Source organism: Pinus tabuliformis, chromosome Q (genome assembly GCF_031772625.1).
Source record: "Pinus tabuliformis cultivar Carrire ecotype Pingquan chromosome Q, CPIR1, whole genome shotgun sequence".
NCBI lineage: Eukaryota > Viridiplantae > Streptophyta > Pinopsida > Pinales > Pinaceae > Pinus > Pinus tabuliformis.
This window is the reverse complement of record NC_142296.1, coordinates 136,298,669-136,325,787: the sequence shown is the minus strand read 5'-3', so window position 1 is coordinate 136,325,787 and position 27,119 is coordinate 136,298,669. Positions and strand designations below refer to the sequence as shown.

General features: G+C 39.7%; 1 protein-coding gene across 6 annotated transcripts in view; it reads right to left on the bottom strand.

The window, feature by feature from the left end:
- Positions 1–5,075: 5,075 nt before the first annotated feature.
- LOC149218630 (MEF2BNB-like protein) overlaps positions 5,076–27,119 on the bottom strand; it is a 319,606-nt gene continuing 297,562 nt past the window's right edge. For all 6 annotated transcript variants that reach the window (XM_089384102.1, XM_089384097.1, XM_089384098.1 and 3 more), the window contains one exon: positions 5,076–6,195. In XM_089384102.1, coding sequence (XP_089240228.1) covers positions 5,580–6,195 — 616 coding nt within the window. In that variant the 3' untranslated portion in view covers positions 5,076–5,579. The remainder of the gene's footprint in view (positions 6,196–27,119) is intronic.

Below are 27,119 nucleotides of genomic sequence, written 5' to 3'. Positions count from 1 at the left end.
TTCGGTAGCTGTTCACATTCCACACCAACCCATAGAGGATTAGGTGTCCAACAAAAATCGATTAGCTGAAGGGGTGACGTTGTCCCCAGAGGGTGTGACGTTGGGCTAACGTAGTGACTGCGCAGAGGCAGCCATGGGTAGTTCATTCAGTAGATGGATCAACCAAGATTTCCAGTGATAGTGTGAGGTAACCTCACTTATCTCTTTGTCAATGATATTCTCTGTAACTGGATTGTTGAGAAGGAATCTAGAGATTGTATTCATAAATTACCACTGCATAATAATAAAACCCTCAGAGCTGCTGCACCGATTTTCCCGCATTGGGTTTTTCTAGGGACATTTGTCCAAAAGTAACTGTGTAGATGTGTTGTATTTCTTTCTTGTTCAGTTTCTTGTTTCCACATTTTATTTAAATGGTGAAGGATGCAGTGTATTCATTTCAGTGTTTATTGTAGTAAATAATTATGTTCAGTAATTAACAAATAGGAGAAACGTAATCAGTTGTTGCAGTAGGAATTTGGGCATCCAATTTTTCACATGGTATCAGAGTTGCAGGTGAAACAAGAGAACAGTGTCGGAAGAGCCCAACACTGAAGGAGGAAGGGAGTTCGAAATTCTTGCAGAGGCAGCAATTCGAATGCCTAGAGGGATTGCACAGTTCAAGCCAGGAGGGCTAAATTTTCTTGGTGAATCTCCCTCTGAATGAGTCGACATAGAGGTAGGATTTCCAGATCGAAATCTGTCAATGGCAGAGGGAGCAACGTAGCAAAATCCTCAGCGAAGAGGGGTTCCTAGTGTGACTCAATTTTCTGTAGGCAGCTGCTGGGTAGAAAGACATTAAAAGGAAGAAGAGACACTTGAGGGAATTTCTTCCTCAGAGAATTCCTAGGTAGGGAATTCAAATTCTCATTTTTTGAGTAGCAACAGGAGAGAGGAGGTCATTCGAATTTTTCGATTGGCAAATATGGCAGCCAGTGGACTGAGAGATCAGGATAAGTTGGATGGGGCACCCAACTATGTGATCTAGAAGGCAAGGATGTCATGCTTTCTAGATGAGCATTTTCTCAAACTCTACGTCGACAACGTGGTAGCTAAGCCCGCAGATCCAGATCCGCTAAAGAAGTACAAGGGAGAAATGGCGAAGACTACATTGCCTCCAGGATGACTACATAGCCTCCAACACCATGTGTTACATCATTGATGTAGTGTCTTGTTCATAAACTCAGGGGTTAGGACCACATGAATGGACAATGTGGCTTAGAAGGGAGACTTAGAAGATGAATTCCCCACCATAGGAGATGTTCAAGGCACAACATATGGCAAGGTAGGGTTCAAGCAAGGCCCAAAGGAAAGAAAGCTCTACGTTGAGCTCAATGGCAACATAGAGGATCCTTTGAGTTCAATGGCAATGACAATTGCAGGGAAAGTATTTAAGGTAATGCACCACCTTTCTCTATCTTTCCCAAGCACCTTTCATCGCCAAAGGGATGCAAAGGTTTAGAGGGGTATTATTGGCTTGATAGACACTCTTCTAGAGACATTTAATTGTGAGGTTCCATTTGGGCACATTTGACATGTATTTGGAAGCATGGCTACATGGCCTAGATTACCATGTGTTGCACTATTGATAGAAGGGATTCATAGCTTGAATGCAAGGCTTGGGACCACATGGACGGATAATGTGGGCTATAAGGGAGCTGTGGAAAACAAATTCCCTATCATAGGGGATGTTCAAGGCACAACTTATGGCAAGGTAAGAATCAAACAAGGCCCCAAGGACAAAATGGAGAGAATGCTCTACCATGTGGGGGCATAGAGCGTGACACATGGAAAGGAAAGAACCAAATGAAGAGGAACACTTTAGGCCAACTTGGAAAGGTGCCATGTGGCACTAAAATTGAACTCGACACAATCAAAATCCCACTTAATGCTAAACATCCTCTTCAAGGAGATGGTTAGGGCTTGTTGAAGGCAAGGAGTAAAGAATAGCATAATAAAGGATTTCCACATGTTTGGAGGTGTATTTCACCTTTGAAGAGGACTTTTGAGGGTAAAGACATATTTCTCAAAGCATATTTCACATATTTGGGGGAATATTTCACCATATAGGTCCCTTTGGGTTGATGACACATTATTTAATGCACGTCTACATCTTTGAAGGCATGTCTCACCTTTGAGGATGGATGTTGGGTAAGAACATTTCGTTTGAGGCAATTTTTACATATTTGAAGGATAGCTCTTTACATGAGGAGATGCATTGTGGCATTGTTAACATGGTCAATCCTTCCAGTGAAGAATAAATACATGCTTTAGGAGGATATCTGAAATAAAAAGAGGATGAATGTTGATGTGGACCTATTCAGAGCATTTTATCCAGTGAAAAGGCAAACAAAGTGAAAGCGCTCCACCTTCATAGGATTCTAGGGCTTTCTAAAGAAATAGTAATAGTGGTTGGGGTGAACACTATAAAAGATTATTCCCATTTGTTAAAAGGCATGGCTGGAAAATAGAGATTTCTCCTCCAAGTATTTCATTGAACATCTTTGGAGGATTGGCATCGGTTCAAATTAAGGTTTCTTCATCTCATTATTATTTTCATGATTTTTTAGAGATTTTGCAAAAAGTTGTCATTAGTTTGTTGCTGGAATAATTTTTGTAGAATGGTAATTTTGCACCAATAAGAAGATATTAGAGTTGAGATTGTTAAAACCTTCTTGGTCCTTGAAGTAAGGTTTAGATGTTGAAGGATCTTTCTCATGCCATTTTTATTGTTAGAAGAGTCTACTGTTTCCTTATTTATTAGTTGCACATTATTCTTGCATAATATAAAGCTCTATTTTGGACTAAATATGGTACATCTATGATGGTTTAATTACATCTCCATCATATTCTAACCATCTTGTTCTAATATGCACATGATCTTGAATCCATGGCCTAATTGGATAGACAATGATCTTGACAAATTCCACCATCCATTTTATTCTTAAAGAAAACATCAAAAACTATCTTTCTAGGGTTTGTCTCCTTGTTCTAGAGAAGCTCCGACTGAAAGTGAGTGGAAGATCCACTGAGGTGACAATGAGTAACATCCCTAAGTTCCATTAGGGTTGCACTTTTTTAAAGAAATTTGTTTAAAAGGTAACAAAGCGCACTACATAAATCTCGATAGAGGTTTGACTAAATATGTATCCATTTTGGTTGGGAATTTACTGGACTAAAAACGCAAAAAACCTATGGGATTTATCAAAGCAAAACTTTCATTCATTTCAATTTATCAAGCCAAAGATAAAGTAAAAATAAACACAGATTTGTATTACCATTTGACTCCCAAAAATTCTTAAAATCAGAATCCAATCAAATTTATCATTCCTCAAAATCAGAATCTAACCAAATTTATCATTGCTCAGATCTTGTCATAAACCAAATATGGTGGAAAAACATAACACATAAAATATCCTACTAATTCACAAATTTAAAATCCAGAGAATCCCCACAAGCATCCTTAAGATCTTTTGTTTATTCTAGTAAAGCATTCTTAAAATCCGTAAATTTCTCAACTGTAATTTTTAATGCCTTAACGATGCGGCTTTGATACTACTTGAATATACCTTGAGCCGTGTGGCATTGAGAAGAAAACTGTTTTGCTTCCTTGAAAGCTACATGCATATTGAGAAGCATTGCCATTTTCTCACATTGTCTGCATCTCATGCAATTGGCTATTTATGGCTATGTTCGTTAACGATATTTGCAATTGGCCTTCTTAATGTATCATATCGTTATTGTGTGTAAGAGAATATGTTGTTAATATATTGGACGTGATCAGATCGAAGGTGATGTACACGTATAGTGTCTAAAAGAGTAAAACTAAAATGCTGGTAGATAAGCATACACATTTGCTGATATGCATCATCCAGAAATAAGAATGAGCTTTAAAAGATTCTTATTTTCTTTTATATTTGAAAGTATATCATATATATTGCATCATAAGTCAATATACGTGTACATCAAAATTGACACATTCCGGAGCCATAGGGTGGTCACACAAGATTCCCTTTCCTGCACAAGAAAGGACAGCTAGCATATCCTCTTTGATTACAACTTGATGGGTATCTGTATTTTTCTAAAAATGCCAATCCTAGCAGAAATCTGGATAACTAGACTTGACATAAAGGCAGAAAGTTCTAAATCTTCGGACACTGAATCAATTCACATTTCAATGTAATATCTGATGAGTACCTCAACAAACATAGCATAAAACACAAAAATAATCAACCCTTAGACAAACACTCCAGTGAAGAATGATTTTGACGCAGTCGTCCAAGCTCCATAGCTCTTGTACAGTGTACGTTCAGTCCCAAAAATTCACCTATCTAACATCTATGTGCAAATATGTTTCAGAAAGTGTGGACTGAATCTTGGTTTAGAAAATAATAACATATCTTTTGAGTTGTGCATGTATTTTTATCATCTGAAATAATCAGAAAGCTGGTCTCATATCTATTTACGTTTGTGAGCTCATTATTTTATGAAACAAAATGGAGGAATAAATCTTAACCTCTCTATAAAATGACAATCAGTTAGTACCTGCAAAGACAACTAGTCAAAGGTGTAATTGCATTTAAGAACCCAATTATGAACAGGGAGTTAATCATATCAACGTGGAACAAAATTCTCAACAAGAGATATGCCATTTTGATATTCTAGTAAGCTTGTAATTGTGAAGGAATCACAAAGAATGATGTATGCCACTGTACTAATCAACCTTAGTGTTCTGAAGGGTGAGGAGCGGAATAGAAGCAGGAAGTACTCATGTTCCATCTCATATTACAGAAAGACTTCAAAAAATAAATGGTAATGTTGATGATTTGATAAATGTCAAAGCCAACAAAGGTCCATTCTGTAATTCATCAAACTGATATTTATTAATAGCTTATGAAATCAATGGTATCTTATATTCTAAACTCCAACAAATACTTGTCTCCAAAGGAGAGCATATTTTGTTAAGGGAAAACTGAAACACAGATTATATGTTGAAAAGGAATGTCAGAAAGGAATATAGAGAATGAAATAGAGGGGAATGTAAAAGTACAATGGATTTTATCAATTTTTACATCACTCTCAGTTTGATATATGTATCCGCCACCAGACTATAGAATACATATGCTAATTCTGAAGCAGTTACTTAGCCTGAAGCAGAGGATGTAGGAGGTGTTAGCTGCATGCAAATATAAATCAAAGAGCCTGATCATTTTAGGAAAAGTAAGGAACTTGCACAGAAATGGATCCTGTGTAAATGACTCAGCCATTGCCTTAGCGATAACTATAAATCAATCATCAAAACTTAATGGGCAGTCCATTAAATATTATATTTACAGGACTGAATTTTTAACAGTTAGAAAATGTGTCTCATCTCCAGCAAATACTCCTTCAAGAGACTTACTAAACGTTAATTTTAAGATGCATCCATGTATGTATTGAATTAACCCACTGGCCTTATCATGTTAGTGGGAACCAGAAGTACTCTCATCAGGTTCACCAAACCACGCTTCCGATATTTTTGACTTAACCTTCCGGTATGTTTAATCACTTTTCAAACCTGTGTCAGACATTGGAACTATAATATCCTGTGCCTCCTCTGGAATTTCTATTTCACTGTCATAGTCAGAGTGAAACAGAGCTTGGCTGGACACTGGAAGTTGATTACCATCATCCATCTCTTTTCCAGCGTCTATGTCTTTTGTTGAGAGCACTGTACTTTCATGTCCAACAGATGAAGAAGCAGAGATAGTAAAGTCATTTATTGCATGCTCATAATATTCTATCCCCGTACTACTAGTAACACCTTTGAGATTTGTGGTGGAGTTCTTCATTAATGCTTCAACACTGGCATCATATGTGTTGTCAATGTCAGCTTTGGACCACCCAAAATTTCCTGCCTTTTGAAGAACTGACTTGAATCGCAACAAATACCTCTTGGAAGGCCCAAGATCTGTTCCTGAAGAAACTTGTTTGGACTCGTCATATTTTTCACAGCTAGCAGATCTACTCTCCCTGTTGTCATGTGTAATTTGACACACATCTGAAGCACGAGACCTCCAACGTGAACTGCTTGCTTTCTGCAAAGTACAATCCCAGACAGCTCGAATAGTGCTAGCTTTGCCAGGAAGTTTAGGTTGATCTGGCCTCCATCCATTTCTGAATGACATGGACGGAATGAATTAGCTACTGGTCACTTGACTAGTAAAATTTGTAACTTAAAAGATTATTTGTCTCTAACCCTATTCAGCCTTACAAAACATGTTATAATACATATACCCACAGACCCTGTAGCTCTTAATAAAATCAAGTGCACATGTTTACATGCAAAAAAAGCAGCTGAATGCTTTGAGGCCACTTAGACTTGCATTGAGAGAACAAGTACTAAATTCAAATTCAATATTAATGGCCATTGGCAACTAAAATAATTGAAATATATTAGAGTTCAGCCCTCTACTGGAAATGAGCTATTCTGGAACACATTGGATGTTTAGGGAGCTTGGTACAAACATATTCAGCTAGTGGAGATCTCTTATGTTTTGATGCTCAGATGTAGGGTCACGTTGAATAAGAATTTCTCTCCTTCCAATCTGCAAGAAATCGCCACTTCTATGGTGGAGTAAGCAGTTCAGATCTCAACTATAATGAGAATAGATATCAAAGATGTTCACTCTTTAGATTGGGGCTAAAGCTGGACATGCTGGCACTCCTCCCATGGCCATATCCCGTATTTGACACCAAATCATTGGTTGTTCACTTATGTATCATTTGATGAATATTTTTGTGCAGTAATTTAATTTTGAGGCATATGTTGAATTCTGTAGCTGCGAAAGGTCTTCTAGCTTGGTGTCTTAGCTAGGAAGATCTTGTTTTGCCTCCTTAGGAGCTTTCACGCGACATGCAAGGTATGCATAAGGGTTGCATGCGACATGTGAGGTATGCATGAAGGTTGCATGAGACATGAGACATGCACGAGGGTTGCATGAGACATGCACGACATGCAAGTTATTCATAACTTCTTTCTTATGTTTAGGAAAAGAAGACCTAAGAAAAATGTCATATCCCCAATTATTAAAAATGTCTAAGGAGCATTCCCAATTTTGCAGTTTTGTTTCCTACTAAATATTTTGGCGTTTGGACTTAGGAGAATGGGTTAGAAGACTTGGGATTAATTTTTGCAAAAAGGAAAAGAAGGCAACTTAGGAAAAGTGGATAAAAATTAAAGTGGTGAGTTGTGGGGGCCACACTAAAATGGAAATCGAACCCTTAGGAGGAATTCGACCCACAAGGAGGGAAAACGCTCAAGGGGCTCGAATTGGTGGGGACCACAAGGGTGAGAGAGGAGAGTAGCTACAAAAAGAAAAAGCAAACTCATTTTTGGGGTTCCTTGTTTGTGCATCTAACTTGAGAGTTTGCTTGAGTTGTTCAACCAAGTCAACTGGTGCATTGAGCACAAGGGTTTCCAAGGAGAAATTCCCAACTCTCTTTCGGTGGACTTACAGTTCCACCCTAGGAGAGAATTTCAGATCCTATTGGAGAGGAGATTGCTAGAGTTTGTGGGTTATTTCTAGCCATACTTCAGCCAGTGTGAACTTACAGGAGGATGTAATGGCAGAAATCGATTTGCTTGGTTGAGGGATCTTCAAAGGTAAATTCAGCTGGAGAATTTAGGAGAAAGTCCCTTGATATTGGACCAGATTTTGTGGAGAATTTCAGGGCTGGAGATTGTTGCTCCGGTGAAAACCAAACTCAACATTCCTAGGGTCTGCACAGTCTTTTGTTGGGCAGAAATTCGTGGAGTTGTTGCTAGCTGAGTTGTCCAAGGTTGAGGAAGGAATTTCCCTCTTACCTTCCGGGGGTAATTTGCAAAGGATTCTACAGCCCCATTTGAGGGAGGAAACAAGGCCAGATTTGCAGCAATAGCTTGAGGGGGATGCAGAACTAGTAGAGAAGGGCGTAGCACCAAATTTGGGTAATTCTGGGAGGTCACAATTAGCCCAAAGCAATTTTGGGTTTTGCTGGACTAACATCAGGGAGCCTACTCTTACTTTTGCAAAATTTTTGGAGGGTTTTTGGGCCCTCAAATATCAGTTCACCTACAGCAGCAGTTGTAGAATTTGCTGGGTTGAACGCGCAGCTGGTAGGAGCCATTTTGAGTGAAGATTTTCAGCTATTCTCACCTTGGTATTTTCTTGCAAACTGTAGCTTGCTCAGGTGCATACTTTCCATCTCCATTTGTACTCAGATTCCCTGATTATCAATAAAATGGCTTAGGATTATTGTTTTTGCCCTATGGAGTTTTAATTTGTCTTTGCATGTGTTGTTTTCAGAATTTTTCATGGTTATGCAGCATGCTTATGTTGTAGCTAGTGCATGTTTTGGTATTTCATTGTCAAATTTCTAGCTAGAATATTACAAAAACTAGCTAGAATATTACAAAAAATAAATGATTCAATCTCAGTCATCAATCTAGGCCTTAATGAGATTATAAATTGAGCCCAAGGGAAGAGGCTAAGACACACAATCATTATTGAACACTTGAGCGAGTGATTTGTCGAGTGAGAAGGTTTGACTTGACCAAGGAGATTCAGGAGGACACTGAGGAGATTTCGGGAGGAAATCTAGAGGTCGAATTGGAGGATGAAGGAGGTCAAGCAGAAAGGAATCTTTTGCTGAGGCCAAAATTCTCAAGCAGCAAGGGTTTTTCTCAGGCCAAATTTCTCAGTAAGAGGCTGAGTTACAAGTCTTCTTATCAGCTACAATTACCTGTTTATTTCTCTGTGGGTAAGACCCATATTCTCTGAGTTAATAAAATTTTGAAAAGGGTTTTGTGGGTGAATTTCTCTGTTGTACTTTTCATTTATTTCTCACCTTTTTCTGCTGCAAATTTACCTGTTTATTATCAGCGTATTTAGTTTTCAGCAGTTCTAAAATATATTTGGTAAAATATTTTTCCAAGTATTGTTAAATCGCTGGGTAAAATTAAATCAGGGTTAATAAGAGCTTAAATTAACATGGTATCAGAGCTCTAAAAATATGCTAGGAGAGAGATCACAGATTTGATGGTAAAAGATTTTTTTGGACAACAAATTTAAAATCATTTACTGTTTTTTGTGGCCAAGTCCATTTGTTTAACATGGCATCATCAGGTTTGAGGTATGTTAATTTTTCATAGGGCGACATTGTTCTTTGTTATGATAGTTGCATTTCATCATAAATACATTAAGTTCACCCCATATAATCATTACATTACTCAGATCTACGCCACTATACATCAACATGTTGAAGAATCAAACGGCAATTAGGTGTAGTGTGATTCTTCCTGACTTGATAACAATTTGTGGAGTCTTTTTACTTTTTCTTGTTAGCTTAATCTTTCTTCCTCTTCTTATTAATGCATGTGCATGTACTTATCAAACTGCTACCAGAAACATAAGAAGAAGAACACAAGATGTTGGCTCTCTGCTACGGCCAAAACCTCTCTTCTCTTGAGAGGAAAACCCTTTAGTAAGCTTCTCTTATTGAAGCTTCTATTGATAAATGCCAAACCCTAGACCATTGACTAGAATGTCCTCCAAGCACAAGTCAAGTCCTTTCTCCTTTCTGCACTTTGTTCCCCAGCACTTTGTTTCCCAGCAGTTCATCCTCCTTCCAACTGTTGTTAGATCTTGTTGCACTTGCTCTAGAAGAGACACTTATCCTTGATCTTTGATGAGACCCTTTTACATGGGATGATGTCTTCCTCTTCTTCACCAACCAATGAACTTGTATGACTGTAATGGGAGGGTTATGACAGCAGAGACAGCCTCCTTCTCTTCACACGTGTGACTGTAATAGGCTTTAGAACAGTCCTATTAACTTCGCTTTCCTTCCTTGTTTCTTCGCTTGAGTGGGAGGCCTTTTAGGCCTATGTTTCTAGCCCAAGTGATGAGATATGTTGACTGTGAGTTTCTGCTGTTATGACCGCAGGCAGCCTTCCTTTTCCTCACATGTGTGACTGCAGCTTGCCCTAGAAACAGTCCTCTTAGGCTCGGTTGTGTACCCTTCTTCTTCACTGCACTTGGAGACCCCTTCTTCATCCTTCGTTCACCCTTTTCTCAGCTTCCTTCACTTCACTAATTTCAGAGATGAGTGGGCTTAACGTTGGAGTGGACAACCTCTATATATAGAGGTCTGTCCCTCCTTAAGGCCGACTTGAAGACTGCAGGCTGACTTGTCTTCTTTGCTACAGATTGCTTCCTTTGATGGTGCCTTTGCTTGGAGGAGACTTGACTTTGCTTGGAGGTGTCTTCTTTGACTCTAATACATAAGTATACCTATAGTAACATGCCCTTAAGGTCTTCAACATAATTCTTTTGACTCTTTGACTCACCTATAACACTTTAACATGTGCTAGACCTACTTCAATGAGCAAGAAACTCATTGACATATATTATAAAAATAATATTTCTTTTATTGAATAAATACAAATATCAAAAGTACATTTATGAAGACCGAACCTAGTTACATTTCCTTCAACACAACATATGTAATTACATAGGAAGAAACAACATCACCATCATCATCAATGCAGCGGAATATAAAAGGAACAGTAGAAGAAAGCATACACAAACATAGAGACACCAGGATTGGTCCGAGACCAGGGCAAAACCCACTATGGGGAAAACCCTTGCAAATCTTCTTCTTCTTAGATCGTCATCAAATGATGCAACAAAAGAGAGTACAATGATCCATAACTTTATCTATCCAACAAAACAATAATGATATATATGAGATAGATCTAATCATGTTAGGAATCAGAATCCTCATACTGATGGTTGTAATGTGTTGTCACAAATTGATGTCAACTGTTGTATATTGTTGTCACTGTGCCGAACACTGTTGAATACTGTTGTCACTGTGTCGAATACTGTTGAGTACTGTTGTCATTGTCAATGAGCCCAATACATATGTTTGCAGCAGAAACTAACAAATCAAATCTACAGAATTGTATAACAGTAGAGAGGAACCCAGATCTACCTGATCATTGAAGTTGACTGAAGCCAAGATGTCAAACCCTAGATCTAAACTCGGGTCACTCTCATCCAAACCATCGATATGCGATTGAAACTTCAGGGTCGCTCTCATGAATATAGTATGCGAGCGACTATGACTGCAGAGTCATTCCCAGGATGTCTCTATGCGTGCGACTCTAGCACTAAAATGCAAAGACCTAAAGTCGCTCCCTTGTTGAGTTGTGCTAGCGACCGAGATGACAGGGTCGCTCCTAGAGCTACCTGGTGCGAGCCAACGGGGACCGGAACCTTCTGATCTGCCTCTGAACCCAGAGTCGCTCCCATAAGCCTTTGTACCAGTGACCATGGACCAGAATGCCCTGCTTTGTGCAATCTACCGAGATCCAAAAAACCCTAACCTAGAGTGAACCTTTAGCCTATGATTTCAGACCCTTGAGCGAACTCCTTCCGTTGAACCTATCTGAACCAAGACAAAAGACAAGAGAAGATGTGTCCAAATGGTCTTGAGGTCTCTTCTATTTATAGGATTTCTTGAGGGATCACTTGGGGTTAAAACTGACCCAAGCAATTACTCATGTGGTTAGGGCCGACCCATTCCATAATACATGTGTGAATAAAATAATTCATAACTCAACTTCCGCTTAACCAAATTGGGTGATATTTAGGTCGATTTTGGTCCTCTCGAAAAGAGGAAACTAATGCAATCATTATCTTGGTCATTTGAGCTATCTAAGGTGGAATTTCAACCCAGTTGGAAAAATTAACAGAAGACAGGTTGGAGGGGGGTGGTATTTTTTGTCCATGTAAGGAACATATCTCCATTGTTCTAAAGGTGAATGGCTTGTAGGAATTTGCAAGCAAACAAATTCAAGTTCCTAAAAACCTTGCACAAGTAGTTGATCACGAGCTAAAGGGTATGAAAGCAAGGGGAATTATTTTAGACAATCTGAAGGATCACGTGATCCCTCACATAATAGGGAAGGATATTGCATACAAGATGTGGACGGCCTTGACTGGTCTATACCAGAGTACTAACGAGAACAAGAAGATGGTGTTGCAAGAGAAGCTCAACAGTATTCGCATGAACGGATCTGCCACTGACCTCATATCTCATCAGGATTCAGCAGGCTCGTGATGAGCTATCAATTGTGGGAGAAGTTGTGGTTGATTTAGAGCTTGTAAAAGTAGCTTTGAAGGGTTGTGCTAAGCAATGGACCACCTTTGTGGAGGGGATCGTTGCGAGGCAACAACTTCCAGATTGGAAACAACTATGGAATGATTTTACCCAAAAGGAGATTTGGGAAAGTTCTAATCACTGGTGGACAACACAACGGAAGAGATGAGGTGAATCTTGCTCTTGCTAGGTAAGTAAAGAAGGGCAAAGGAAAGTCCAAGCAGAACTTGGAGCATGACAGTGACAACCAGAGTGAGCTTTGGCACAGGAGGATGGGACATCTACACTATAGTGCTTTACCACTATTGCAGGAAATGGTCAATGGTTTTCCGGAGATTAGGGTGGAGCATGAGGTGTGTAAAGGATGTGCACTTGGCAAGCAAGCCAAGCTAAGTTGCACGATATGGGGAAATGGGTACGAGTTTCTGAAACAAGTACAAGTACGAAACGTGACCCCACCCCAAATTTTGGAAACAGGAAAACGCTGTATATATATGTGTGTGTGTTAGGACATTTAAGAAATGTTACATGCAATCATAAATCATAGTCATACATGATACATTATTATATTATGATTACATTGTCCAATGTCATTGCATAGACTATAAATCTATCAATTATACATGATGATGAAACGTACTAACATCACATTTACTCGTGAATGATCACATAATGAAAGTAGTCATATCCAAAAATAGCCTAGATAAACCACTAATCTCTTCCATTTTTCTCCTTTCTAAAATCATTCGTTTCCAAGTGAAACGACTTGCTCAATTCGTGTGATGAGGGAATGAGGGAAGAGTCTTTTTATAACCTGTGAGAGACATCTAGAAACATCCACACATTATTTTAATCACAAAATAAAAAAGTTAAAACGAAAAAAAAAAAAAAAAAAATCGCCTTTCTTTGCCAGAAACACGACAGTATGGACCTAAAACGCGTTCCAGTCCGTACTAACCACGTTTCATCCTTGCAAAAATTAACCATACGGATTGAAACACATTTCAAGATCATCCAAAGCGCATTTTCGTGTTTCGTTTCCATTTTCAGGCTAAAACGCACTCCAGGCCAGCGTTTCTTGCAACATAGATGCCAAGGCATCCTTTCCTCATAGTGAGACCATATCCAAGGGAGTGTTGAGCTTAGTGCATTCAGATGTATGTGGTCCTATGTCAATGGAGTTGATCATGGGGTTCAGCTACTTTGTGACCTTCATAGATGACTATTCCAGGAGGACTTGGATCTACTTCCTGAAGACCAAGGATGAGGTCTTCGGTCGATTCCAAGAGTTCAAAGCTCTTGTGGAGAACCAAACTGGGAATAACATCAAAGTGTTGAGATAAGATAACGGGGGCGAGTATACCTACAATGAGTTCAAGGATTTCTACAGGGAGGAAGGAATCAAGAGAGAACTCACAACGCATTACAACCCTTAGTAAAACATGGTTGCAGAAAGGAAGAATAGGACCATAGCTGGAGCAGCGAAGGCAATTATCCATGATCAAGACTTGCATATGTTCTTGTGGGCAAATGCCTACAATACAACTGTTTCCCTGCAGAACAGTTGTCACAAGGAAGTGGAGGACAAAACACCTGAGGAAGCTTTTACAAGAGTGAGATTAAAGGTGAGCCACCTTTGTATATTTGGTAGTCCAGTTTTTATCCATATTCCTTCAGACAAAAGGACTAAACAAGATACCTCTTCTAAAAGAGGGATCTTTGTGGGCTACACTAGGGTCTCAAAGGCCTACAGGGTCTACATTCTAGGACAAAGGAGAGTCATCATCAGTCGAGATGTCAAATTCGAGGAGGGTAGGACCTTTAGGAGGTCTCATGATATAGAGCCAGTGGTGGTAGAGGAGAGGGAGCAAGAGGATCCAAAGGTTGAGGAGGATCCAACAATAGGGACACAACCTTCAATTTAGGAATAGGAGCAAGATGTTCCCTCTAGCTCTACTTGGGAGAGGTCGAGATGGGCCAAGAAAACATTGAGGGATGGGCTAGACCTAGGAACATATGGAGGCTGCTATCAAGATGTTTAAAGAGAGTAGACCACTAGCTAGATTTTCCAACTATATGGCCTTGATGAGAAACATCAATGATTTTGATCCTTCTACTTTTGAGGAGGCAGATCAACAGGTCTGGAGGGATGCCATGGTGGAGTATAGTTCCATCATGAGGAACTATGTGTGGGACAATGTCGAGGCCGGAGGGAAAATCTCTAGACACTTCTCGAAGGACCTATAAGATCAAGCATGCAACAGATGGCAGCGTCGAGAAGTACAAGGCAAGGTTCATGGTGAGAGGGTTCTCTGAGGAGGGAGCGGACTACGATGAGATCTTTGCACCTGTTTCTAGATATGCATCTACCAGGATGGTCATATCTATTGCCTCAGATATAGGATGGAGGATACATCAAATGGATGTGAAGACTACCTTCCTCAATGGGGTGATTGAGGAGGTGTATGTTGAGCAGCCTTAGGGATTTGAGGTGCATGGGAGGGAGTCTCATGTATGCATATTGAAGAAGGCCCTTTATGGGTTGAACCAGGCTTCGCACACATGGTACTCCAGGATCAATGGATTCCTTCTTGGTTTGGGCTTCACCAAGAGTGAGGTGAACTCTAACTTGTACTATGTACTTGTTGACGATGATCCGCTTAACTTGGTGATGTATGTGGACAATCTATTCTTGACAAGATCGGAGAGGCTCATTGGGATGTGCAAGGAGGACCTTGCTTTTGAGTTTGAGATGAAGGACATTGGGCTTATGCACTACATTTTGGGATTGTAGGTGTGGCAGCAACCAAGAGAGATCTTCCAATTGAGATCCTGATGAAATTTAGGATGGAGGATTGCAGGCCTATTTCTACACTTCTGATCACCAGCTTGAGGAAGATGGATGCTAATAGGTCTTCATTATTTGTACCTCCTCTTGTAAATGCAACTTTAAAAATGAGCATAAAGTATTTGAACAAGCAGGGGCGCTTGAGGTCGTCGGCAACTTGAATGGCCTTAAGAAAGGTGTTGCTCCATTTATTATCACTATTTGAATAGTCAACAATAGCCTTCTCTAACATTTTAATTCTAGTAGACTAACAAACTTTCATCTGCTTTAGCCTTTTACGCCCTGTGATATTTTTTTTTTGTCTTCTGGAATTTGTTAAGTTGATCCTGTTCACAAAGGTTAACAATTCATTATCAATAAATCATTGATCATTCTCAAGATTCTTCTTAAGATAATCAGTAAATGAACGAGTTCTTTGTACCAAATTTCTCAAGTACAGAGCTATATCCCACAATTCTTCAATAATTTCCATTCTCTTATTAATATTAGTTAAAATGTAAGACCTTATTCCTATCAGTAGGTGTGCCACTTTTCTTATTCGATGGGGTTTTCCGAGTGTATTTGTTGTAAAATCGGGTGCTTTGATGGTCATGAACAGAGGCGTTGGATTCTGAGTTTCTTCAAGCTCATTTTTTCTCTTTTCTAGTCTAATATTTTTGGCCTCCTATTCCGTAATAGAGTGGACTAGAGCTTCGCCAGTAGTTTGGTGTAGCTTTAGGACTCTAGTTGCTCCTATTTCAGAGGCATCCACTTCTATCCTTGACTAATTAATGACCCTTTTATTTCAAAATTGTACTCTTTCTACCCTTAGCTTCTTATTACTTCTCAATCATAATGTGCATCTTGCATATTGTGGATGGTAATCAAAGATCATGGCTTCCTTTGTCATCTCTTGAATCATTCTTTGGGTTTCAGCCATGTGAGTTGTAACCCAATCAAGTAGTGGAGCATTATCAACTTCCATATTAGTTGGCTCTTCTGCTAGTTGAGCCTCTTTTGAACTTTTTCTCTTGGATGATTCAAAATTGTGTTATCTTTCTAAGACCCAATTGGGAGGTGGCTCTTGTCCATCTCCTCCACTAGTGTGCCTATCATTTCTCATTCTTCCAACCACATTGGAGTCCATTTTCTATGACTTGATGACAAAGTTGGGCGAGCCTGAGGTGTCAAAGCTAAAGGGGTGTTTCTAGGCTTTTTTCTTCTCTCTATTTTTATCTCCCGAAGTAGCGCTTGTTTCTTCAATAATTTGTTCAACTGGGGTTGGTGTTTCTATTTCCTTTAATGGGCCAAGGTGGCTTTCTTTGCTTTCTTCAATAATTCTCGTCAACAAATTGCCATATCTGACTATGGCATAATGTCTTGAAAAAATTCCCTCTGGGTTGAATGCTTGAATTGCCTCTACTTCAGTTAAACTGAAAGTTTTTAATGATTTAGAAAATTCCACCAAGTGAGCTGCATTTTTTAAATAAACTGCTTTTTTTCTTTCTTTCAAACAAAACAAGCCACGAATGATATTGTTTGCATACTTCTACAATGAAGTACCTATCCAATACAAATTTAGGAAGCAACAGCAGCTTGTCCTAGAATTTGTAGATGCAAACCAGTGGGTTTTCCTCTCTTTCTTCATGTATGCCTTTTCCACAAAGGAAGGCTTGTGCTTCATTTGAAATTCTATTGGGTTTTTCTCTCAGTCAACAAATAACTAACTTCTTTAACAAAAGAATCTTGTATTTGGCAAAAAAGAAATGGGGCTTTATGCTTCCATAACACGGATACCAAAATTGTATCGGTTCTATGTTTGGATTCAAATTGTTCTTATACGGTAGATTGTGGAAGGTATGACATGAAACTAGGGCTATGACCGAATTCATAAAAATATGAGTTTCAGACATATTGGTAAAATGGAAGGACAATTCAGTAGAAATGAGATCTACCCAATCAAAAAGTGTTGAAAAATGTGTAACTAGGTTCGGTCTTCATAAATATTAAATGTACTTTTGATTCTTGTATATTGTAAAATGAAAGAAAATTATTATTATTATTATTATTATTATTATTATTATTATGATTATTGGAGCATGGGTTTCATGCTCAAGATCTTTTATTTTATAGGTCAAGCACCCATTGAGTGTTTCTAGGGTTTGTCCTAGGTCAAGAAGTCAAAAGAGTCATTGTCATAAGTTGAAGATCCCATCAGGCACATTGTAACTTGTAAAGAAAATTATTTTTATCCTTAAAAGTGTCAAAATACCCTTCAAGACCAAGTTGGCCTGGCAGCTAGCAAGTCGGCCTAATCTGAGGAGCAACGTCCACCTTGAGAAGACTATATAAAGGAGGAAAGTCGACCTCCTTGGAACACATTCATTACTCACTCATTCAAGCGAAGGCGGAAGAAGAAGAAGGCAGCGAAGAAGGAAGAGGACGAAGGAGACTTATCTTTAGGTTATTTCTCTCTCACAAGTCTGAAGGAAGGCTATGGTTTCTACAACTGTTCTAGGCTTTTCTTTTGTAGATTTGATCTTGAAGAAGGAAGGGAAAGAAGGTTAGTGAAGGTCACAATAAGCCATCCTCAAGCTCCAAAAGGAAGAGAAAATCCAAGCGAAGGTCTTCTGAGGAAGCCTTGGGAGGCCAAAAGAAGCTCACATGTGTGGCAACAGCTGCTACAAGAGGGCCGAAAATTTCAGGCCTGCAGTAGAGGCCGAAATTCTGCAGCTGGAGGTCAAAGTTGTGCTACTGGAAGAAATTTGACTGGGTTAGACTTGGACAAAAGAAGCAAATCATCCAGAATCGTTGGACTTGGTCTTGGAAAGGTATTAGTCTTGGTCCAGATGTCTTGGAAGTCATCAATTGAAGAATCTATAAGAAAATAAGAGATTTGCAGGTTTTCTTCTCAAGTGGAGAAGTTTTGGCCCTGGCTTGCAGCCTATATATTGTGTTATTGTTCTTCTTGCTTTTGGTCGTTGTTTGATGATACACAAATATAATAATAAGTAAAGAAGTTAAATAAGTAAGAAAAGTAAAAAGGCATCACAAGCAGTTATCAATAAAAGAGAAATCACTCTAATCATTTCCCTAATAGATTTCTCAACAAAAAGAACATCTCTTTTAAAAGAATATTATAATGCATAAGGAACATATTTCGGCAGATTTGCAGTAGTTTCTCATCCCATTATAAAGGAAAAAAGCCATGAAAAATATTTGAAGGGCTTGGCAAATATTGAAATATCTAAGAAAGAAATGTTAGAAGGAACTTGTACAGATCACTACATGAACTCGTGAATAATGTTCATTCTGCTAGCCTGAGAGTCCAAGAAAGTATTGGCCTTTGATAACTTGAGTAACTTTGTAGGTTTTGGTAGCTTAAGGAGATTTCTAAATGCTTGTGGATCAGGAGGACCGGCTTCCACTTGAATCCAAGCTTGAAAATTATGGTTTTTGTTTCAAAATGTTACATGCAAGTAAATTATTTCTCTGAAATCAAAGACTTTAGAGACGCATACAACGTTTCCTAGTCCTGTGGTCTAGATGTTGTTATTTCTCTTCTTGTCTGGTGACAAGTTCAAATACCACTGGTATGTCGTCGACCAATGAAATTTTTTATCAAGCAGGCAAATGAATTGAACATGTCATTGCAAACTGGCTCTCTCTTCTTTTCAGTAGCCATTTGTTTGTTGTACTCAGGGAAATATGTCTTGATCAATAAATCCCTTTAGTGAGTCTTGGGTCTTGGTTGTTAATTCCTCATTCTTTAATGCAATTACTAACATATCAGCTTCTCTCGTGCCATTAGGTTGGTTGAGGCAAAAAAATAAGTAGAAGTTACCAACCCATGATCGTGCTTTATGAGGGGTGATGGGGAGCAGATCAAGAAGTATGATTTCCATCATGTTACCTTTACCTAGAGAGTTCCTTTATTGATGATTTAAGTGACCTTGAAACGAGCAAAAAGAGGAATGAGACAGTAATGGTGGCAGAGTGATTTTCTAACACGTGATATCTGCAATTAATGTTAAGTAAGGACATGGAATGCAAATGAATGGATTGTGCGGAGTATAATGTTGGGCAATGACTATGTGTAGAGTATGGTGTGCGAAGGTGGGAATGTCGAAAGGCAAAGTGCAGAGAAAGAATGTGGAGAGAGAGATATGTGCATAGTTTCTCCGCACATTGGCAAATTGACTAACTTTTTGTTAAAATTGGCAACCAGGGCCAAACTCCATGTGGGTCTTCTTGTTCATGGCAACTGATATTTTTCTTGGATTCCTCTCATCGAGAGGTGTAGGATTGATCTAAATATCATCCAATTTCGACAAGTATTCATGGAGATATGAATTATTTGTGTTATGTGACAATTCGCCAAGGTCAGCCAGCAACCAAATTACCCCCATCTATCCTCAATGTTTTACTATAAATAGAGGTGGCCTTCAAGTCATTTAGTTACTCATCTCATGTGATCTCTTCCTCTCCACTCGTTTGGGTTTTGGTGGAAGGAAGAAGATCTTAAGAGAATACAATGTTCTAAGAAGAAATGCCCTAGATCTAGACGCTGTCATGGGAAAGAAGGCTCTACGCAGCCCTAAAGAAGATGCCCTAGCTCCTAACGCTGGCATGGAGATGAAGGCCAATCATAGTTATGAGGAGAGGGTTCAACGCTAGTATAAAGGAGCCCTAACACTGGCCTAATGATGCCCTAAATCTAATATGTTGTCATGGAAGGGATGCCCTAAGAATCACAATCAAATGTTGCCCTAATGTGGAGAAGCTTAACACTATACTAAAGAAGCTCTACGCTACCCTAATGTGGAGAAGCCTAACACTATCATGGAGAAGCTCTACACTGCCTAAATATGAAGAAGCATAACACTGTCATAGGAGATGACCTTAAGCATGAAGAAGGTCCTCTATCTCCGAGTTTGAACACTGTCCTTAAGTACCCTAAACACTGTGTCATGAAGACCTGTTGAAGGAGTTTGTAACTATAGCCTAGCTGCTTTGCTAGGCTGCAAACAGCTAAGGCTAGTATGCATTTGCAGCAAATTGGATGCAGTATGTTAAGTGCAGCATAAGTATTACAACAACATGGATGTATAGCAGTAGCATGATATATTGGGTGCAGCATAATATAATGAAGTGCAACACAGTGACAGTGGTGTAGCATAATGATGATGAATGGTGCAGCATAGTGCAACATGACAGTGGTACAGCATAATGATGATTGTATGCAGTATGATGAGTGCATCATAGTGTAATGAAGTGCAGCATGGTGGGCGCATCACAGTGATGATTGTATGCAGTATGATGAGTCAAGCATAGTGTAATGAAGTGCAGCATGATGGGTGCAGCACATTGATGATTGTATGCAGTATGATGAGTGCAGCATAGTGTAATGAAGTGCAGCATGATGGGTGCCCATCAACAAAGTGATGATTGTATGCAGTATGATGAGTGCAACATAGTGTAATGAAGTGCATCACAGTGATGGGTGCAGCACAGTGATGAGAACAGCTCAGTGATGGGTGCAGCACAGTGATGGGTGCAACACTGTGATGGGTGCAACACTGTGATGGAATCACCTTGGAGAATCAGTTGAAGCAGTATGCCTTCACCTGAGTTCAGATCAGCTACCTCATGTGTTATCTTCTTAGTGAAGATCTCTGCTCTTATTTTGTCAAGTCAAAATGTTGACTTCTGATGTATATGTACTATCTCTCTCTGTTGAACTATTGAAGATAAGAAGAATTGATCCAGGTTTTCCCCACATTGGGGTTTGTCCCTGGCTGGCGCCACATCTTGTGCCCTCTTGTCTTGGCTTGTTTTCTGCAATTTATGTTTATGTTCTATCTGCATTTTATTATCATGCCAAATGTGATTGCTAATCTGGAATTGATATTGAGCTAATATGGAAAATTGAAGTAAATTTGCTCTCAGCATAGAACATACCTAAAATTAACATGGTATCAGAGCTGAGGTGAAGACAAAGCCCAAGCAAGAGTGAAAGAGAAATCACCAAAGACAGTTGGACAAGGTCAAAAGGCTCAATAGGTTCCTCATCCCACTTCAAATTCACCAAGGGTGAAGTCGAAGCAAAGAAGATTATCAGAGTGGCGCAGCGGAAGCATCTGGTGGCCTACCTAAAGGTCACTTCAATGGGAAGTCTGGATCTAAGGGTGGAAGGAAAGGCAGATGCCTTGCTTGCAATGAGTTTGGCCATTATGCGAAGGAGTGTCTGAATAGAAGGGACACATCACTTGATGATGATAACAATCATTCCAGGGGCATCTTCAATGATCGAAGGAATGATAGGTATAATGGAAAAAGAAAAAGGAATGCAGGTCATCAGGGAAATGGACAACCCTTCAAGAAAGCAAGGATCTCCAGGTATGAAGAATCAAATGTTGTTTCGGATAAGCAAGAGGAGTATCATCTCATATGAGCCCTCTTCACTACCTCTCCTCCGGACACTTTGGAAAAGTGGTATATTGATAGTGATGCTTCAAGGCACTTCACCGAACACAAGGAAGCACTCTCTAATCTGATAGAGAAGGAAACAATCATGGAGATTATTCTTGGAGACGATGCCACCTATCCCGGAAATGATGTAGGGAATGCTACCCTTCAATTGAATGAGGGTAGCACAATTTATTTACAGAAGTTCTTTATGTACCTGATCTCTAGAAGAACCTGGTGTCCATTTTGGCAATGGAAGTCAAAGGTTTCAAGGTGGCATTCATCGATGAAAAGGTACATGTTTGAAAAAGGAATTTTCAAGATACTTTTACTTTTGGGTTCAGGGTTGGCAATTTGTATCAAGTTGCAGGAAGTCCATTGGGGACCATATCAGTTGACACATCTCTTTTATAGCACCGGAGGTCTGCTCATTATGGGGTCCTACCCGATGTGAGTCAAATGGTGAAAGGGATGCTTGAATTCAAAAAGAGAATGGAGGTACATGTCTAAGATGTACCAAAGAAAAACTTACAAGGGGACCATTCCCCTCATGTAGCAAGTCCACAGATTTGGAACAACTCGAGGGGTTTGAGATTCATGATTGGGAATCTCATGTATGCAGGTGGAAGAAAGCCCTCTATGGCTTGAATCAAGCACCCCGGGCTTGGTATGAAAGGATAAACAACTATTTGATGAAGCTGAGATTCACTAGGAGTGAAGCCGATCCAAACCATTGCTTGAAGGTTGTGGATGATAGACCTCTCATATTGGCACCTTATGAGGACGACCTCTTTCTAACAGGTGCAGGCCCTCTCATTTGCAAAAGTAAGAGGGAGTTGGATTCCAGATTTGGAATGGTGAACTACAAGCCTGTGACTACCTCGGTGAAGCCTAACTTTAAGAAGTTATGTGGTAGTGATGTCGGACCTGATTTGGGAAATGCCTCCGAGTTCCATAAACTCATACTAGCATTGATGTTCTTGGTGAACTCCCGTCCCTATATATGTTTTGCAGTTAGCTTGTTGAGCTCATAAATGGTTGAGCCTCACTGGATTGGTGCCAAGAATCTTTTGAGGTATCTTTGGGGCACAATCTCTCATGGATTGAGATACACTGCCAGAAATATGAAGCTGCATGATTATTTTGATGCTGACTGGGCAAGCAGTGTGGAGGATCGCAAGAGCATTATGGGTGCTGGTTCTCTTTGGATTCTGCTTCGATGTCCTAGATGAGCAAGAAGAAAAAGTCGGTTGCTTTGAGCACCGCTCAGGCCGAATACATAGCTATGAGTATGGCCTCGTGTGAAGCTGCTTGGTTGTGGAAGCTCTTCAGTGAGTTGTTTGGAGACGTGTTGGATATCATCGTGATCTTTTGTGACAACCAAAGGGGGATTCGATTGTTGAGGAATCCTGGGTTCTATGATCGCTCCAAGCATATAGACATTAGGTACCACTTTATCTAGGATATGGTATAATGGGGAGCAAGAAGGCTCCATCACTCTAGGACTGATGTGCAAGTCGCCGATATTCTGTCGAAGCCCCTGGGAAAGGTCAAACTCTTGACTTTCCGAGAACGACTAGGAGTTGTGGAGAGACTCTCTCCTAAGGGTCAAGTATGATATGGACATTGAGCTCTGGGAGCTCCGGGGGGCTTGGGGGTACATCTTGGAGCGATGAGAAACCATAGGGTGAGTGGTTCAGCCTTCCCCTAGTGGTTTGCTATGTAGGCAGGATGAGTGGTTCATCCTTCTCCTGCTAAGATACAATCATAGGGTGAGTGGTTCAGCCTTCCCCTAGTGATTTGTTGTGTACAAGGTGAGTGGTTCAGCCTTCCCTTGGGATACCCCATAGTGACATGTAGGCAGAATGAGTGGTTCATCCTTCTCCTGCTGAGACATCCTACCCATGCAGTCTGGGACTCATGGGAAGTACCTCTCATCTGGCCAATGAGTAGGGAAATGAGGATAGGGACCATAGTAGTACCGATGGATGCATCGTGTAACTACCGTACTCCCTATGCTAGGATGATATTGATCTAGGATCAATTGGAACTGACTTCGGGTCAGTAAGAGTGATATAATTCACTCTCTTTTGGAACTAATTTCAGATCAGTAAGAGTGGTATGATACACTCTCTTTATTTGGAACTGATTTCGGATCAGTAAGAGTGGTATGATACACTCTCTTTATTTGGAACTAATTTCGGATCAGTAAGAGTGGTATGATACACTCTCTTTATTTGGAACTGATTTCGGATCAGTAAGAGTGGTATGAGACACTCTCTTTTATATGGGATTGACTTCGGGTCAGTAGAGGATGGTATGATACATTTTCGATCACTTCTTCTTCTTCATAGTTGAGTAGAGTAGTGCAAGGCACTGATGGCAAAGATAGTACAGTCTGGCAAATGGATTAGCAAATGGAGTTCTCCATAGTTGAGAGGGAGTGTTAAAATTGGAAACTAGGGCCAAACTCCATGTGGGTCTTCTTATTCATGACAACTAATATTTTTCTTGGATTCCTCTCGTCAAGAGGTGTAGGATTGATCTAAAGATCATCCGATTCTGACAAGTATTCATGTAGATATGGATTTATTTGTGTTATGTGACAATTCACTAAGGTCGGCCAGTAACCAAATTACCCCCATCTATCCTCAACATTTTACTATAAATAAAGGTGGCCTTCAAGTCATTTAGTTACTCATCTTATGTGATCACTTCCTCTCCACTCGTTTGGGTTTTGGTGGAAGGAAGAAGATCCTAAGAGAATGCGTTGTTCTAAGAAGAGATGCCCTAGATCTAGATGTTGTCCTGGGAAAGAAGGCTCTACGCAGCCCTAAAGAAGATGCCCTAGCTCCTAACACTGGCATGGAGATGAAGGTTGATCACAGTTATGAGGAGAGGCTTTAATGCTAGTATAGAGGAGCCCTAACGCTGGCCTAATGATGCCCTAAATCTAATACGCTGTCATGGAAGGGATGCCCTAAGAATCACAGTCAAACGCTGCCCTAATGTGGAGAAGCTTAATGTTGTACTAAAGAAGCTCTACGTTGCCCTAATGTGGAGAAGCCTAAAACTATCATGGAGAAGCTCTATGCTACCAAATATGAAGAAGCCTAACACTGTCATAGGGGATAACCTTAAGCATGAAGAAGGTCCTCTATCTCCGAGTTTGAACACTGTCCTTAAGTACCCTAAACACTGTGTCATGAAGACTTGTTGAAGGAATTTGTAACTATAGCCTAGCTGCTCTGCTAGGCTGCAAGTAGCTAAGGCTGGTATGCATTTGCAGCAAATTGGATGCAGTATGTTAAGTGCAGCATAAGTATTACAACAGCATGGATGTATAGCAGCAACATGATATATTGGGTGCAGCATAATATAATGAAGTGAAACACAGTGACAGTGGTGCAGCATAATGATGATGAATGGTGCATCATAGTGCAACATGACAGTGGTACAACATAATGATGATGAATGGTGCAGCATGACAGTGGTACATCATAATGATGATTGTATGCAGTATGATTAGTGCAGCGTAGTGTAATGAAGTGCAACATGATGGGTGCAGCACAGTGATGCTTGTATGCAGTATGATGAGTGTAGCATAGTGTAATGAAGTGTAGCACAATGATGATTGTATGCAGTATGATGAGTGCAACATAGTGTAATGAAGTGCAGCACAGTAATGATTGTATGCAGTATGATGAGTGCAACATAGTGTAATGAAGTGCAGCATGATGGGTGCAACACAGTGATGATTGTATGCAGTATGATGAGTGCAGCATAGTGTAATGAAGTGCAGCACAGTGATGGGTGCAACTCAGTGATGGGAACAACACAGCAATGAGAACAGCTCAGTGATGGGTGCAACACTGTGATGGGTGCAGCATGGTGTGATGGAATCACCTTGGAGAATTAGTTGAAGCAGTATACCTTCACCTGGGTTTAGATCAGCTACCTCATGTGTTATCTTCTTAGTCAAGATCTCCGCTCTTATTTTGTCAAGTCAAAAATGTTGACTTCTGATGTACATGTACTATCTCTCTCTCTGCTGAACTATTGAAGAACATAAGAAGAATTGATCAAGGGTTTGCCCACATTGGGGTTTGTCCCTGGCTGGCGCCACATCTTGTGTCCTCTTGTCTTGGCTTGTTTTCTGCGATTTATGTTTATGTTCTATTTGCATTTTACTATCATGCTAAATGTGATTTCTAATTTGGAATTGATATTGAGCTAATATGGAAAATTGAAGTAAATTTGCTCTCAGCATAGAACATACCTAAAATTAACACTTTTGTATATAAAGTATAAAGTAAGGAGAAACTTATGTAGAACTCTTTTCAATGAAATTTGTCTCCACATAGGCCTAGACAATGTCAACATTTGACTTTAAATGAGGATAGTGGCCCCCTGTGGGTTACTAAGAATCCATAATATGACCAGTTGCCTACCCTACGTTGATGTGAGTAGCATTGGAAAGTCTTCTACAATTGCTTGGTGTCTTAGCATGTGGAATACATTATTTGCCTCTTCTAGTGATTTATGTCTTCTTTCCTAAGTTTAACTTGGAAAAAGTACAATAATTAAAGTCAATTAATTATTGTGCACTATTGGGTTTTTTTCTAAGGATAAATAATTTAATTATTTAGGTGACTTATAAATAATCTCAATCATTGATCTTCAAGATGTTTCTAGAAAGAAGATTCAAGCGGGTTCTAGAGGGGAAATTGGGGTTAGGGATTTGGATTCAATGAAGATTATAAATGGAGGCTAGTGATGGAGGTGAAGGCACAACAAAGAGCACAAATGTGTGAGCGAGTCATCTCAAGAGAGAAATTTTCTCTGCAATGCGAGTGGCTCAATGACCAGTGCGCACAGAGGGAGAAGTGCGAGTGGGTTCGTGCGAATCTAGGGACGTCAAGTTGGAGGAGATTGCAGGGCTGAGTTGCTGGAAGGAGATCGTGTTTGTCTGGAATAGGCCGAATTGCTGGAGTGTTGGGGTTTTTCTAGTGCACATTAGTGGCAAGGCCTAGATCAAGTTGCTAGAGGGCGCAAATCTGATTACTGGAAGCAGATTTCTTCAAAGCGATTTCATTTGGAGGCAAATTTCCATGAGGTTGATTTACTTAGGCCGAATTCATTCTGAGGGAGCTGAGTTGCAGGTTCCAAATTGTATTTTAGATTTTTCCTTATAGCTCTGTGGGTTGAAAAAAACAGATTTTCCAGATAATGAAATGACAGAGAATTGTTTGTGAGTTAATTAATTTTCCAATGTGTGATTGATCTCTCTGGTTTATTTCTGTTGCATATTTTTAATTCTGAAAGTTAAAGATACCAATGATTTTATTTTTCGGTGACTCAATTATTATTTGGGTAAATAAATAATAAACTGGGGATAAATTAAAGCAATTCTTAAATAAATTAAATCCAAGAATTGAATCAAATTTTTTTATTTTACTCTGTTTCAATGCTACTGCCTCAGGCCATTTAGTAAAACAATCGGTTGCAATCAGAATATAAATATGTCCTGCACTCGATCTAGGATTGATTGGTCCAATAACATCCAACCCCCATTGCGCAAAGGGAGTGTGTACTGTAA